Source organism: Sander vitreus, chromosome 6 (genome assembly GCF_031162955.1).
Source record: "Sander vitreus isolate 19-12246 chromosome 6, sanVit1, whole genome shotgun sequence".
Taxonomy (NCBI): Eukaryota; Metazoa; Chordata; class Actinopteri; order Perciformes; family Percidae; genus Sander; species Sander vitreus.
In genome coordinates, this window is record NC_135860.1 from 3,459,182 (window position 1) to 3,474,684 (window position 15,503).

General features: G+C 40.9%; 1 protein-coding gene across 2 annotated transcripts; it reads right to left on the minus strand.

The window, feature by feature from the left end:
* Positions 1 to 1,456: 1,456 nt before the first annotated feature.
* On the minus strand, positions 1,457 to 12,149 carry lingo4b (leucine rich repeat and Ig domain containing 4b). Of its 2 annotated transcripts, none has more exons than XM_078252117.1 (3): positions 11,956 to 12,149; positions 4,775 to 4,889; positions 1,457 to 4,614 (listed from the first exon to the last, which is right to left on the minus strand). In XM_078252117.1, the coding sequence occupies exon 3, from the start codon at positions 4,600 to 4,602 to the stop codon at positions 2,791 to 2,793; it is 1,812 nt and encodes a 603-aa protein (XP_078108243.1). In that variant the 5' UTR covers positions 4,603 to 4,614; positions 4,775 to 4,889; positions 11,956 to 12,149; the 3' UTR covers positions 1,457 to 2,790. The 2 variants fall into 2 exon arrangements, with proteins under 2 accessions (XP_078108243.1, XP_078108242.1); XM_078252116.1 differs by lacking the exon at positions 11,956 to 12,149 and adding an exon at positions 7,550 to 7,701.
* Between the last annotated feature and the right edge of the window lie 3,354 nt (positions 12,150 to 15,503).

Consider the following 15,503-nt stretch of genomic DNA (forward strand, 5'->3'; position numbering starts at 1 on the left):
GAGTCAGAACCAGGTAAAATGACGAGCTGAGACAGTGAGGGCTTCAGGCAGAAATATGTGAGAAATGTTCCAGACCACAATAATGATAAAGGTCTTAAAGGATGAATAGAGAACTACATCCAGTAGAGAGATTAATTTCCTATTCAAACAAATCAGTGCATGGAAATTTACATTTTAGGAAGAAAAGTAGATCATGTTCGTAGTTGCTAGGGAAAAACACAACTCATAAATAATATTTATTACAATGTATTTCTAAACAATAACCCAAGACCACAAGACCAAGACCTAAAAGAAAAATCTAGTCCTGCTTTTTACTTCTTATTCCATTTTCTCAGCTTTGCCACCCTTGCTGTTAGCTGCTTGTAATTGAGGTCATCTAGTCATTTAAGCCTATTCCCCTGACACTCTGGATGAGAGTGTCAGCCAAATGCCTACAACGTGAATGTAAAATGCATCTCGTTTTGTAAGGAATGGCTCCTGTTTTAGCCGTAAATCCAGAGGAGGAGTCTGACACTAACATAAAAGCAGATGCGAAGAGACCATAATGTTTACAGTGGTGTGTGCATGCCAGTCATGGGGGGAAGGGGGGGAGTGGCTTATAAACACCACTTTAATCTGCCCCTTTGGCTTTCTGTCCAATGGGAGCAAATAGTTGTATTAAAATAGATAATGTGACAGGCCAAGCTGGAGGATAGTACCCGCCAGACAGACCTATATACCAGATTGAGACATGCAGAGGTAATCCCAAAGGGTTTTAATCTCTGCTCATGCGTTTGACTATTAGTTTCCTTTCTTTCTTCTTCTTTTTTTGGATTATTCTAGATAACTGCATTAGACAGACAAAACGATTTACTGTCCAGTGAATCCACTTTGCAAGCACTGCAAGTCTTTAAACTGTACTTAGGTGAAGCGAGGGTAATTCATTGGTTAACGTTTGGTTTGTCACTTTCAAGTGCAGTATTCTGTTTTTAATGGGGAGGCCTCAGTGAAGGATATGCAGCAGGGGAGAGAGCAACTGTCAGTATACAGTATGTCTAAAGAGATTCATTCATATTTCAGCAGGGGTAAACGTGACTCTGAGAAAAAACAAGCCACAACGGTATTCCTCTGCACACATAATCCTTCGTCTTTCACAAGAAGACAAGTGTACTTGTGTGGATAACTGCCAGCTGTAGCTTTGTTGTCTTAATAAAGGGGCAACAAGGCCACTTTCTGTCTCTAACTGCAACACAGTGTCCTCATAATGGACTCACAGTGCAGAGATTAAGTGCTTTGGTTATACAAGAAAATCTTCTCTTGCCAATTTCCAAACAATTGAGTCATTTCAGAAGAAGACCCACTGAGGGATTGGTTTTGAGATGATTGGATCAGTTTTTTTTTACCCTTGTGATGACGTTCCAAAATATTTTACATAAAAAAAAACACAATTCAAGGCAATCCACACACACACGCAAGGCAGGTTTAAACATAAGCATTTAATATAGTACAAGATAGCATATAAAACAAATCTGTCAATGCTGAATATCTGCATCATTTGCCTCCTCTGCTCCTGGCATAATAAAGCATTGCTTTGTGCGTAGAGCATCTACACAGTTACACGTTTATACACAACAAGAGTGCAGTATTTGAGTGACACTAATCCCCAGAACTAGATAAAATGATAGAATAAACCCAGTGCACACAAACGGCCTTGACCTAAATATTTACAAGACAACAATGATCAGGTGAGCATTCTCTCTGTCGATGGTGAGAATGTAACTGAGGCACATATTTGTCAGTGTTTTGTGTGGGGGAAAAATAAAAAAGTGGTTCCTTGAATAGAAAAAGGAGAAATCATAGCATCTTCTGATGGAACAAAGAGTCATCTATTGTAATTACATGATAAAATATGTTACAAAAAAAAGACAGTGATCCAAATTGGACCTGTCAAACTTGTTTTAAGTATGACAATGAGAAAGGATACATTATCATTCCCTTTGCACTGTTAGCATCATCATATAAAGTAAGCCGTACCCATAACAGAAAGCACATCTCCAATGCAGCATAACAGAAGCATATTGCAAAGTTCCAAAATGTCCAAAGTTTAAGCATTTGAGGATCATAAATTATTTGGCTAGTCTATTCCATATAATATTTATTGCAAGTATCAAAAGATTTGTGGTCACATACACTTACAGTCATTGCTGAATTGGCAGTCTTTGACAAGTTTCTCTGTGGGTAAGCAGAAATAGCAACCGGAGGGTCAAAAGGGCAAATGTTTACTTGGCTTGTATTGGCAAGTGAAGACATAAAGCTGAACACACTTACACTTACTTATGTACAATATGGATGATTAAACAAGAACCTGATATGGTTTGACAATGCATAAACCAGTGTCAAACTCAAACCGTCCTCATGTGTTAATCCCAAAATCTATGAAAATTAAAACTATTGTATAATTACATGCTGCGTAAAAATTACACCCGTGCTAGGTAAGTGGTCATTTGCTTATTCAAAGAAAATGTTGAAAACAAATGCACAGCAACCATGAGAGAGCTCTGCTGACAATCTGTTACATCTTTAATTTCCAAGATCATGAGATATTCATTCATTAGCAAAGTGGGTGCTGAGATGTAACTTCCCACTCTAAAATTAGAAGAGGGCTAGCACAAGCCCAACAAACTGGCTCTGATTTGCCTTCAAAAGGGGCCTATGAATTTGGGTCTCTGTCGTTGAGTGTTCCAATAGGGAGGGTCCATAGTGCAGAATAACTCAGTCAATATGGAGGCCCCGTTCACCTCTTCCTTGGCTTTAAATAAGTTTCATGGTGAACCTGCCACCGTCACCTCCATCCCCTCCACCACCCATTGAAGACCTGGGAACAAAGTCAATAGTTGCTGTGTGCTTGATCTGACCTTTGCTCTGGCTCCAGAAGAACATGAAGACAAAGCAGATGGCCACTGAGCTAAGGAAAGACAGGAAGCCCATGGTGGTGGCGATGATCAGGGTCTTCGCGTCAAATGGGTATGGTTTGGCCATTTGAGCTGAGGAGTTGGCAGCTTGGGAGTCTGAAGGCTCTACCCAGCCTTCCTCTGAGAAGAAGGGGATGGTTCGGTTACGAGGGAGCCCCTTCACGTACAGACCGACAGTCAGGCTGTCATTGCCGGCTGCATTGCCCGCCAGGCACTGATATGTGCCACTGTCCTGAACTTGGGCAAAACGCACTTCTAGAGTACCATTGGGCAAAACTCTGATTCGTCCTGTTGGAGAAACCACATTCTTATGGGATGAGATCCAGGTGATAGATGGGAATGGATCCCCATCAGCCTTACAGGAGAAGATAACTGTCGTGCCCTCCTCTACTCTTGCCTCCTGCGGCCTGCGGTCCATTATACGGGCAGGGCGGCAGATAAAGAGCCTCGGGAGCTCCTTCTCTGAGAAGTCTCTGAATTCACGATGTCTCACTGCATCCGGAGACAAACAAGAGGGCTGATGTCCATCAAAGTTCAAGCGCAATCGACGACGGACCACCCAGAGAAGCCGGCAGTCACATGCTAGGGGATTCCCATCCAACCGCAAAACCTGAAGGTTCCCCACAGAGTGGAAGACGCTCTCCTCCAAAGTAGTGAGCTGATTGGAGGTCACATTGAGCATGCGGAAGTAGGCCAGTCCCCTAAAGGCCCCTGGCTCTATTCTTAGCAGGCTCCCCCCTGCTAGGTGTAACTCTTGGAGTCTCAGCAGGTCACCTAGCAGATTACCTTGGATAACAGTGATGGGGTTATAGGACAGGTCCAGGTAGCGAAGATACACCAGATGACGAAATGCTGAGTAAGGAACAGCACTTAGGTTGCAGCTGCTGATGACAAGTGAGGTCAGATTAAGACCAATCAGGCTGTTGCTAGCCACATTGTCCAATGCTGGCCAGTTTGCAATCAGGAGGCTACGAAGACGGTGTAGCCGTCGGAAAGCGTTGTTGGGGAGTGAAGAAATGGTGAGGCGTAGTATGCGAAGATGAGTCAGGCTCTGGAGTTGGGACAATGCCTCGGTAGGAACCGAGGTCAGGTTGCTGCGATCTAAATTGAGCTCCTGTAGATTCTGCAGACCAAAGAAAGCCCGCTGGGAGATGAAGACCAAGTCATTCTCTTCGGCTTCCAGCGTTTGCAGGTTCACCAATTCTTTGAAGGTGTAGTCCAGGAAGACCAGAATCTCATTCTGGCTCAAATCCAGACAGCGCAGACTGGATAGGCCAGAAAACACCCCAACTGGGATGATCTTGAGTCGATTATTCTTAATCCGAAGTGTCCTGAGATTCGGTAGGCCCTGGAAAGCCTCCACCTCAATCATGGAGATTATGTTATCACTGAGATCCAACTCTTGAAGTTGCAGGAGACCAGAGAACTGGCGGCGCCCAACAGTCTTAATCTTATTGTGGGATAAATCCAAACGCCTGGCATCACCAGAAAAGCCTTCTGGCACTGAGTTCAAATGTTTTCCAGAGCAGATCACTTCTTTCGCCTCAGGTCGACACACACAGCGTGGAGGACAGCTTCCTGCAGATACTCCCAGTCCAAACTGAAGCAGAATGCTCCAAGCCCCCCATCGGACGACTGACTCCACAAACATCTTACTCCCAGCCTGAGAAGAGACGCACACATAAAGACATTAGCTCTGATGTTTTTGGAAAATAACGCGGGAATGTTTATGTTTAATCTCATGTTTTTTCAAATAAATACAGTGTTAAAACTTTGAATTTCATTTATTTCCTCATTTAGTCTGAAATTGCGTCAAGACATACCGTTTCAGTCTCAGAGTGCAGATTCTCATAGCCAGTGGCAGTCAAGTTGGAATCAGATTTGAGTTAAGTCCTCTGTAGAGATGCAGTTCCATCAAAACATGCCCTTTAGAGTGGCCTGGACAGAACACAGAGAGAGAAAAACAAGACTTAACAAAATTAAAGAAACAATGATTTTAAAGCTTTTACATTTAACTTAGTGTCTAAACACAAAACAGCATCCAAAAACACTTGGTTTAGAGGGTGGATATAAACAGCCTGTGGTTTAAATTCATCTACCGCCACCACAGTGACTGAGGAAATGTGCCATCTGTCTATTGGTGTAGTGTTATGTCCATAAGCTTCAGCTTCTGGTAAAATAGAAATAAGAAAACCTTCCATCTGATCAGTTTGGTGCATCAACTTGTATTGATCTGCTAATGGAAAACCAGGACAAACCAGATGAATTAAAAACCAGCTACAAACACAACTTTCTGAGTAGGCAGCCCTACCCTGGTTTTATATTATTCATTTTGTGCCAGCTGGTCTCATGGAGAAGAGTGACTAGGGTACCAATGTTGATATCAAGTGAAGGAAAGACAAACTAATTCTAATTGTTTCTTGCATTTTGAGCTTGCTGTTTGTTGAATATTTATGGAAATGGATGCCATATTAAACTCTTCCACCCCAAGAGTCCTCAGGTGCCTGATGAAGACCAAGACAAAGCTGACAATGTTCCATAATTGATTTCTGGTGCTCCATCAGTACGTGTTATTTAACTTGTCATTTGATATGGCAGCGATCACAAAAAAAAGTACACATTGGGTACCAGAAAGTGTCCAGCGTGAAGCACATGATAAGCAGTTGATAAGACCAGCCTACATCTCTCTACCGCAAACAACAAAATCCTATACTTAACTGATTATCAAAGAATACATCTCATTTTATCCTCCTAAAGACTGGAAAAGTACCATAAACAGTGCTTAACGCCAGTGGAAGTTTCTACATATGATCTGCCTTAAAAAATATAATAAAGTATGAGTGCGTTCAGCCTCATGAGCGCCAGATGAGGCCTCAGCAGCATGAAAGCTTTGCCCCCTGGGCCAGGCATCTGGATTTAGGCATGCCAACAGGAGCCAGAGCCAGCAACAGGGCAAGGGTGATATAGATTTTCAGAATAAAATGAGATTATACACCAAAAAATCAACAGTACACCATTGAAAACAGTAAACAATGTAAACAAATTGGGGAAAAGATGGTATTTCTGTTTACCCTTAATATACAAGATCTATTGCATTTTTGTTTGTCCTTGGAAGATGGACCCATATTCTGTTGCTCTTCCTGAGGTTTTGTGCTCTTTAAGGATATATTTGTGTTAAACGTCTATTTGTAGAGTATGCTGTAAAAGCTGTAAATTTGAGATTTTGGGCCGATTACTTGACCTAGCTTGTGACACTCTATAAAGAAACAACCCCTTAAAGGTGCTCTAAGCGATGTTGCGTGATGTCACTTCTTGTTGACGTTCGAAGTATTGTCAAACAAAACGGAGGCTAGCTGTCTGTTCGGTGTGTTCCGTGCCGTCGTCCGTCAGAGGAGCTGTCGGCCTTTATTTTGGCCGACCCGACATGCTCAGTCGGAGACACTGAGCTCAGTCGGGACTCACCCAGAAATGGCGAGCGGATGAGCCTCTCAAAATCTGACGAAAATCTTTTAAACTGACCTTTGTCGATCTGAAATGAAGACAGATTCAGCAACTGTACGGCCGATTTCTCGCTTAAAATGTTTTAATACAATATGAGATCGTATTCTGAACAAGCCGCCATGACAGCAGAGCATACGCTCAAGTCGGCGTCGCCTCAGTGTGTTTTGAGTAATTTTTTTTGACCTCGGGGAACCGTCTGATCAGTCCGACTGCCTTTTCTGTCGATGGTCGGCCGTCTGGTTGGTGTGTAACAGCTCTTAGAGCACCTTTAAATTGGACCATATCTAGATTCCAAAATAATCCCATATATTTTAATTAATAACATTATGTTTTGCTTTGTTTCACGGTGAGAAACTAATGTCAAACATTTCCCAAAATGATGCCTAATCTGCTCTAATTACCAACGTTAATGGAAAGCATACTAAATAAAAGTTGGAGTCATGAAATTATTCATCTGAAGTTAGGAGCAGCCAGCTGAGAATATACTTAAATAATACAATAGAGGTTTGAATAATGGAGATCACAAAAAAAAAAAAATCACAATTCAGTTTAGAAGACATGGAAACAGAGTTGCCAAATTGAGAAAAATGTGCTCAAAACCAGATAAAATCCTAAGTCATGAACGATCGTAAAGAGACGGATCAAAACCGACTTTTCAAATCAACAATAATGTTATAGATGAAACGTAAAGAATAAAAGCAACCTGCACATTTTTGAAAAAAGTAGTCAAAAAAGAGCCCCACTAATGTAATCACTGCACGGTGAAATATTACATAATAACATTACTCTGCCAGTGTCTGGCCTTTCTAGTTGAATAACCAGCTGAGAAAGTATGTGATGTAAATTATGTATTCTGCTCTCAAACAACCACAGCTGAGACCTGCTACAGTACGCATAACAAAGTCAACTAACCTTAAAAAATCAACTCTAATTCTTTACACAGCACCTATAATGTCCCACAACTGCACAGAAAAACTCAAAGCCCAAAACATAAACTACATTCAAATAGAAGAGCAAAGTTGTTTCATAACAAACAGAAATATTATATTTTATACTTCAACAAATACAGCTAAGACAAATGCCAGACCGAGTCCAACCTGCAGCAGCTGCAGCTTCTCACTCTCCACCATCAGACAGTTTCCATAGTGTGGAGATCCCTCGCTGCAGCCTCTCCTCTGAGTGGCAGAGTTGTCGACAGTCCCAGAGCTGCACAGTCTTTGTCTCATCCCTGCTCCTCATGGAAACAGCTCTTATAGTGGCTGCCGCTGACTCACAACCCAACACTTGTGCTAGACTCCCAGGACTCCTGTTTGACCGATATATCAGAGTGCAGACGCGCCAGACACCGATACTGGCTGTTTGTTAAAGTTCAGCCAGTTACGATTGATCAGGGGGAGCTTTTCTTGGCCACAGCTGTAGTAAAACAATCTCCAAAAACCCCTATATTACAATTTTAGTTGTTTCTGTAAAACAAGTCTTAATTTAAAGGCCACATGTGACCTTTGAGGTTTTCCAACTTGATAAAGTGGAAGTGCCTAAAACATTTATTGTCCCATGGCAGTCTTAATGCTTTTTTAGACACATTTTCAACCTCTCTCTTCATTGGGTACAAACTTTCAAACATGAATTATTATTGGAATCAAACTTTGACTTTTAGCTTTCAAGAACTTGTATCAGTCTTCTTAGTTTCCTATCTGTGTTATACATGGGCGGGGATCGCAATTTAAATGTGTTGATCCCCAGCTGAGCCAACTTGTGAGAGACAAAGACTGGCAGGTGCGTGATATCTCAGGCGGCTGAGCTGTCTGTTGCTCAGCCCTTCCAGCCAATCAGGGCTCAGGATTGCTCCTCCTCTGCATCCCTACACACCATAAAAGCTACAGTCAAAGGCCTTGACCCCTGAGTCCCAGCCAGGACTGACTCCGTCCGTCAAATTAGAAAGTGAGGGAATAGATAGTATTTGTAATGTGGACGTGTATTTCTCACCCTGCGTGGAGCATGGTCATATAAGTGTCCTGTTACAGTGTTAATTATGCTAACTATTTTCTATTACACACAGTCACTTCTTGTTTCTATTATTGATGCACTTTCAAATTAGAGCAGACAACAGTCACTTCATTTTGAATTATGGAAATTACAATCTCTGTTCACAAGACTTCTTTTCATTTTGTTGTTCCCAAAGTCAGAACTGAACTAGGAAAGAAAGATTGGTAACACTTTACTTGAAGGTATCTACATAAGAGTGACATGACACTGTCATGACACATGAACTCTAACCCTAACTCTAATCCTAACCCTAACCATAACTTGTCATGACAAAAACCGAATGACATTTACTAAAAGAAGCATTATGTCATAAATGTTTATGACTTGTTTATAATGTTTATGACACGTTCATGACAGTGTCATGTCACTCTTATGTAGATACCTTCAAGTAAAGTGTAACCTACAGATTGATCTTAAGCTGCAAAACATTGTAAGTAAATGAGTTCAAAACTATGTTGAAATCTGTTGAGGCTCTCTGTGTGTGCAAATGTTTTTATCCGACTATTTTTGTTAGTCAAATCTATGTGCTTTTATGTTAATTGTTGACACTCCGCTTTGCTGCTATTTTTGGCCAGGTCTCCACTGTAGAAGAGAACTTTGGTCTCAAGGGGACGAACCTAAAGGCAGCTGTTGCTGCAAAGATAACTCAGAACACAGAACTGCTTCATGTCAAATGAAAAGGAATCTCTTTATAACCATGATGTTTTTAGGAATTACTTAGTTACACTTTATTTGAAGGTATCTACATAAGATTAACATGACGCTGTCAGGAACGTGTCATGAACATTATAAACAAGTCCTAAACGTTTATGACATAAAGCTTCTTTTAGTAAGTGTCATTCTGTTCTGTATGTCATGACAAGTTATGGTTAGAGTTAGTGTTAGGGTTCATGTGTCATGACAGTGTCATGTCACTCTTATGTAGATACCTTCAAGTAAAGTGTTACCATTTATTCAGAATACTCTTAGTTCTCGTAGTTTCCAACTTTAAATCATGCTTATAAACTTTGAATAACCCTGTAAATTACAGGCTGGAAATAAGTCCAACATTAGACAAAAATAAGCCCAGAACATCTAAGAAATTAAAAAAAGAGGTTTGGAGAAACAAAAAGTAACAAGCAGGCATTTAATTGCTATTAAATTATTAAAACATTGCACAACTGAAGTAACACTTTAGCTCTGTCACACTTGTTCCGGCTTTTTTCCCCTCTCCTGCCTGTCATTTCTTAGACGTTTGTTGACTATTTCTGTTTAATTCAGTCTAATAATTAACTGATAGTTGGCTAGCCGTCCCGGGAGCACTATTTAAGGGTTCCAGTGTTTTAACCCAAACCAAAATATTTTTTCTAATCTAACTAGTCGTTTTGGTACACTGTAAAACTTTCCACCGTACATTTACAGTAATATACTGGCAGCAGCTTCGCCAGTAAGCTACTGTTTATTTACAGTAAGCATACTGTTTTAGCATAAGTATAAGCATACATTTTACGGTATTTTACTGTAAATAGACATACAGTTTCATACTGTATTATTTGAATTTACAGTAATATACTGGCTGCAGTGTCCTTTATTTTCCCAAGATGCATTGGTATTAACAGTAAATACCTGTAATCTGTAACAATCGCAGATAGTGCTGTAATATTACTATTTTCTCCCAGAATTAATTGCCATTCACAGTATGATCTTGTATAACATTAAAACAGTAAAATACTGTGAAATTGCAATGTTGGGTGACATTACTTCTTGTTAACGTTCAAAGTATTGTCAAATAAAACTGAGGCTAGCTCGCCCCTCCCTCCTCCTCATCCCATCCCTTCCCCCTCCCTTCCGTGCTTCCGCGCACTAACCCCCCAACCCCCACCCCCAAATCCTTCTTGTCAGTTATTGGCTGGAACGCTGGAACACAGTTTGTTTTTGTTGCCGTTCTACAGAGACCGCGTTTTATTACAGTGTGTTCAGGGGACAGGCAGCTAGCGGATAGTGAGGAGATGTTTGTTGTATGTGACATCGCTTAGAGCACCTTTAACTAACCCTAAATCCTTACTGTCGCTGCCGCATGACACTCACCTTTTGTCGGCTAAACTCAACTCAACTCACTGAACGACCGTAACCTCACAGCGACCTTTACCCGGCTCACAGTAACTTTTTCAACACTACATTTAACTGTAAAGACCGCTAAACCTAACTGTCATGTGACTGGTTAACTTATGACTGACCATAGAATATCATACAAATTTATCATAGGAACCTTTGTATACTACATCACAATGTAAGTCTGAGACTAAATGGCATAAAATGACCAAAAACTGCATACTAATAACACACGAAATGACTTCAGAAATTGACGTGTTATTCATACACCATTTGGTGATCCTAGGCTGAGCTTTTAGAAAACAAATTCACCTCCCTGCTTTTTCTACATCTTGCATTATTTTCAGAGAAGTCCAATGGTCATTTCTGTTCAGTTCAGTTTAATAATAAGGTTATTTTGTTACTGAGGGAAGTCTGTCCATCTGGGTGGTTCTTGCATTTGCTTACACAGTCTGGCCCAACATGAAATGGCCAATTGATGTCCCTGTAACATTTTTGCATAACTTAATTAAAACATCCACTCTGCTGACGCCTAGCAGGAGCATGCTCTTATCAAACAAACCCTCACGATGCCAAAATGCATACAATCTGATGTAACTTCTCTTCTGACAATCCTTTGGCAGAGTCCAGCCGGCTTTTGGGTGAACTCCCACTGATGCTTAATTCTTTGAAATAATGCAACCCTGACTGCGCTCCGTTTGCCTTCATCGTCTGTCTGTCTGTCATCAGGAAAAACTCATCAAGTCTCTCCGCTTGGGCCCTTATCGCCTTACATCAATCTGTGGACAGTTGCCACCCTGTGTTCAAATTAAAACTTTCTTTACCGACTGCACACAGCTGCACATTTAGTCATCACGTGGATCTCCACACTATGTTTCCTCTATGGTTAGGATTATGAAAGGATTATATTAATCAAACTACTAATGAAAACAGAAAACAATCAAACATATTATTGTATTAAGAATCACTTCATTGGTGTTTTTTGGTGTGTGTGTGTGTGTGTGTGTGTGTGTGTGTGTGTGTGTGTGTGTGTGTGTGGTGACCAAGTGTTTCAATCAACATGCATAGCGGAGTTTGTTTGCTCATTATGATGCTCATAATAATCGCTCCATTCAACAGCTCAGCTCTGATGGAACATTGTTTTAGTGTCCATCACCTTCACCAAACTGCTAACATGATTCCTGCTCAGGATCGTAATCAACAGAGTGCATCAGTGAACAGCGACACATCATTATCTTGCCATAACAGGGCCAGCAGCAATGAACAGGCAATGATCCTCAATTGACTTGAACTCTTCTTCTCACCTACATTATGGCTTCATTAGCTCTCTCTTTCTCTCTCTGAGCTCAATGCTTTTATGTTTTACCTTATTTGCCGTTCCTCAACGCCCAATCTCTGCCTGTTACTTGGGAGCCTGCAGCAAAATGTTAAAAGCAAGATGTGACAGACAGCGTGATTTCAGGCGAAAAAACCTCCTTTGCAACAGGTGCATGAAACTGGAACATGACCTCACATGGGCCGCAGGGTGACAGTCTTTGTTTTGCTTCTGAGTTTAGAAGTCCTGAGCATGAAACCCTGTGCCAAGCAGCCCATCTGACAGGGAATGCACAGTCTGAGCCTGGCTGGGTTTTCTGACACTTGTCAAAGAGCTATTTTTAGCTCGTCACAGTGAGAAAGACAAGAGCTAGGCTCAAATCCCCAATTAAAGCGGCTGGAACAGAACAACAGTGCAGGGATCACAGAGCGTGTGCTTTTGTCTTTGCACTTTTGTGTGTTTTCTGTGTGAGTGTGTGTGCTCGAATTGTTAAAAGTTAGTTTGAGTCTGTGGTGGAGTGTGTCTGTGTGTGCGTTTTGTGTGTGTGTGTGTGTGTGTGTGTGTGTGTGTGTGTGTGTGTGTGTGTGTGTGTATATATGTGCGTTTCAATTTTTTTTGGGCTTCTGGCACCTGCTGCATTGTGACGGCCCTTGAGACCTCCTGCATACAAGCAGCAAAATATTAAAAGGTTTGCTGGCAGAACAGCTGTCGGGTGCATGTCAGGAAAACAAAAGTCCCCTGGTCTTTCCCCTTTGGGTTTGTCGGGGAGCTGCATTTATGTTAAATAAACAAATAAATGTCAGAAATGCAAGCGAAAGAACATAGGAAACTTTCCCCTCCCACTACAAGAGGAGTCTGTGACAGATACAAAAGTAGAAGTAAGAGTTTTGTTATTGAAATATGGTGGACATGAAAGAAAGAAAGAAAGCTAACACTAACTAGACCCCCTCTTTTTGAATGGAAAGTAACGTCTACTGGGAATAAGTGGGAATGTTCCACTCTTAATGGAATACAAACTAGGGCTGTCAAACGATTACATTTTCTTAATCGTGATCACGATTAATCGCATGTTTTATCACATGATTAAAATTCTATTATTTTGCATTTCAGAACAGTTTTTAAGTACATGTTAACAATGGAAAGTAATTCTTACCAGTGTATCTTGATTGGGAATCAAATGAATGCAAAGAAAGTTACTTTATGAACTTGATTTTAAGATTTGTATTTGTTTATTATATATTTAATCTAGTCACACATTTGAATCTAGTCAATATTAGGGTTGGGTATTGTTTGGTTTGGATACCGGTGCTAAAGCGGTACTTTTTAAACGGTACCAGTGCCTTAACGGTGCCTGAACCGATCACTTTTTAAGAAAATAAAAAAGAAGTCGCAACAATTGGCGACATTAAAGAATGGCTTGTTTATTGCTAAGGCCATATCGTCAAAATTAAATGTTTAATAATAATGTAATCACTATAACAATAACTTATTTCACTAGTAAATAGCTGTTGAATGACAAAAACAACCACCAGATGGGGAAAGGCGATTTAACAACAACTTTGAATGCACCACGAGGGTGTAAATTACCAGTTTCTTGAACGCACCATATGTGATTCTCCGACAACAGCAGATGCAGATTGTTACATCCCGGTGTTGAATCCTCTACAGTGAAATACAGACAAACTTTACACCGTTTAGCGTTAGCTGTCAGCATTGTAACCGTGTTTAATCCAGCTACTAGCTAGCAGTAGGCTAACGTTAGCTGCTGTCGAGTATAGTGTTAACTAGCGTCACGTGCAGCAGTGTTTCTGTTTCCTGTAACGTCTGTTTCAGAGCATCAGAGTGCCACAGAAGTGCAGACAAATCAGTGGCACCAGAATGAGGCACCGAAATCCGCGTCAGCAGGATGTGTTACGAGGAAGTACGGCAAAATAGTAGCCTGTTAGGCATGACGCAAAGCCGAGTGAAGTGAAAATAAATTAATAAATGGCGGCATGCGATTAATACAATTAAAAAAAATTAACGCATTATGCTCGGCCCTTAATCGCATCACGATTAACGCGTTAATGCTGACAGCCCTAATACAAACTAAACAGCACGATGGGTTCTCCTGAAATGTGGAAAGTTGTAAATGCACACATGGCTTTGCATTTGGTTGACCAGTGCAGTGCCCGTTCAAAACTATTTGGAACGGGGGTATGGCTACTTGCAGATTAGATAGTAGTATTTGTAATGTGGACGTGTATTTCTCACCCTGCGTGGAGCATGGTCATATAAGTGTCCTGTTACAGTGTTAATTATGCTAACTATTTTCTATTACACACAGTCACTTCTTGTTTCTATTATTGATGCACTTTCAAATTAGAGCAGTCACTACAATTTGAATTATGGAAATTACAATCTCCGTTCACAAGACTTTTTTTCATTTTGTTGTTCTGAACTAGGAAAGAAAGATTGGTAACACTTTACTTGAAGGTATCTACATAAGAGTGACATGACACGGTTATGAACACATGACCCTGTCATGACACAGTCAAGACACCTGAACCCTAACTCTAACTCTAACCTTAACCATAACTTGTCATGACAAAAACCGAATGACACTTACTAAAAGAAGCGTTATGTCATAAACGTTTATGACTTGTTTATAATGTTTATGACACGTTCATGACAGTGTCATGTCACTCTTATGTAGATACCTTCAAGTTAAGTGTAACCCTATAAGTTAACCCTAACCCTAAGCTGCAGACAGACCCACTCGGACTAACATTAACCCTAACCCAATGAGCCTGTTGGGTGCTTTTCTCACTCTGTATGACTCTCACTCTGGATGACTTTATCACCTCTCACAATAATTGATAAACTCCAAAATTATTGTTTTCTGTCGTTATTCGTCGTCTTTCTACTACAACTGTTTGCTACGTGCACTCTTCTCTCTTCCTACTTTCTCCTCACCGGTACATGGCGACAGCCGCAGCCTGTGATACTGATCCTACCGTAATGTTACATATGAGCGGAAAACTCTCATTCTCTGCTTTCAGTTACGGAAGGTTTTACGATAGCACCAACAGTCTAGGAGTTACGGTAATTTGAAGCCCGCCTGCAAATGTGTGACCCAGCCAGTAACTCTTGTCTGCTATTGGACAGTACTATCTCCCTGTACTGAGCAGCTACCGTAATGCCCAGTATATGAGCTCAATGCTCCCGTTGTCTGCTTTTAGGAACCGTCAGCTAAAGTTGCAACTCCTTGCCCCCGCTGCTGTACTGCACATGGACACACAAACCCACAGAGGTTCCTTGATTTATAGATAGATAACTGAGGATGTGGACTTGTTTGAGAAGGGAAATGAATGCCGCATATCAAAGTTTGCAGGACATACAGTGTGACATTCTCCAGTTAACAGCTCTCAGCTGTCAATCAATCATTGCCATTGGGAAGTGTGAGTCTTGAGGATTAGACAGTTTGCACAAATGTGTCCAAAACAGATGTAGGCCTATAGTCTTTTTAAAAAAAAAGGAAAAATATGCACAATAGCTGCAGAATCAATTAGAGTTTATATTTCTTTACAGTTCTTTTCAGTCTTTAATATCTGATCTGC

Coding starts and splice junctions, on each gene's coding strand:
- lingo4b (XM_078252117.1), bottom strand. CDS start 4,602: ATGTTTGTGGAGTCAGTCGTCCGATGGGGGGCTTGGAGCATTCTGCTT.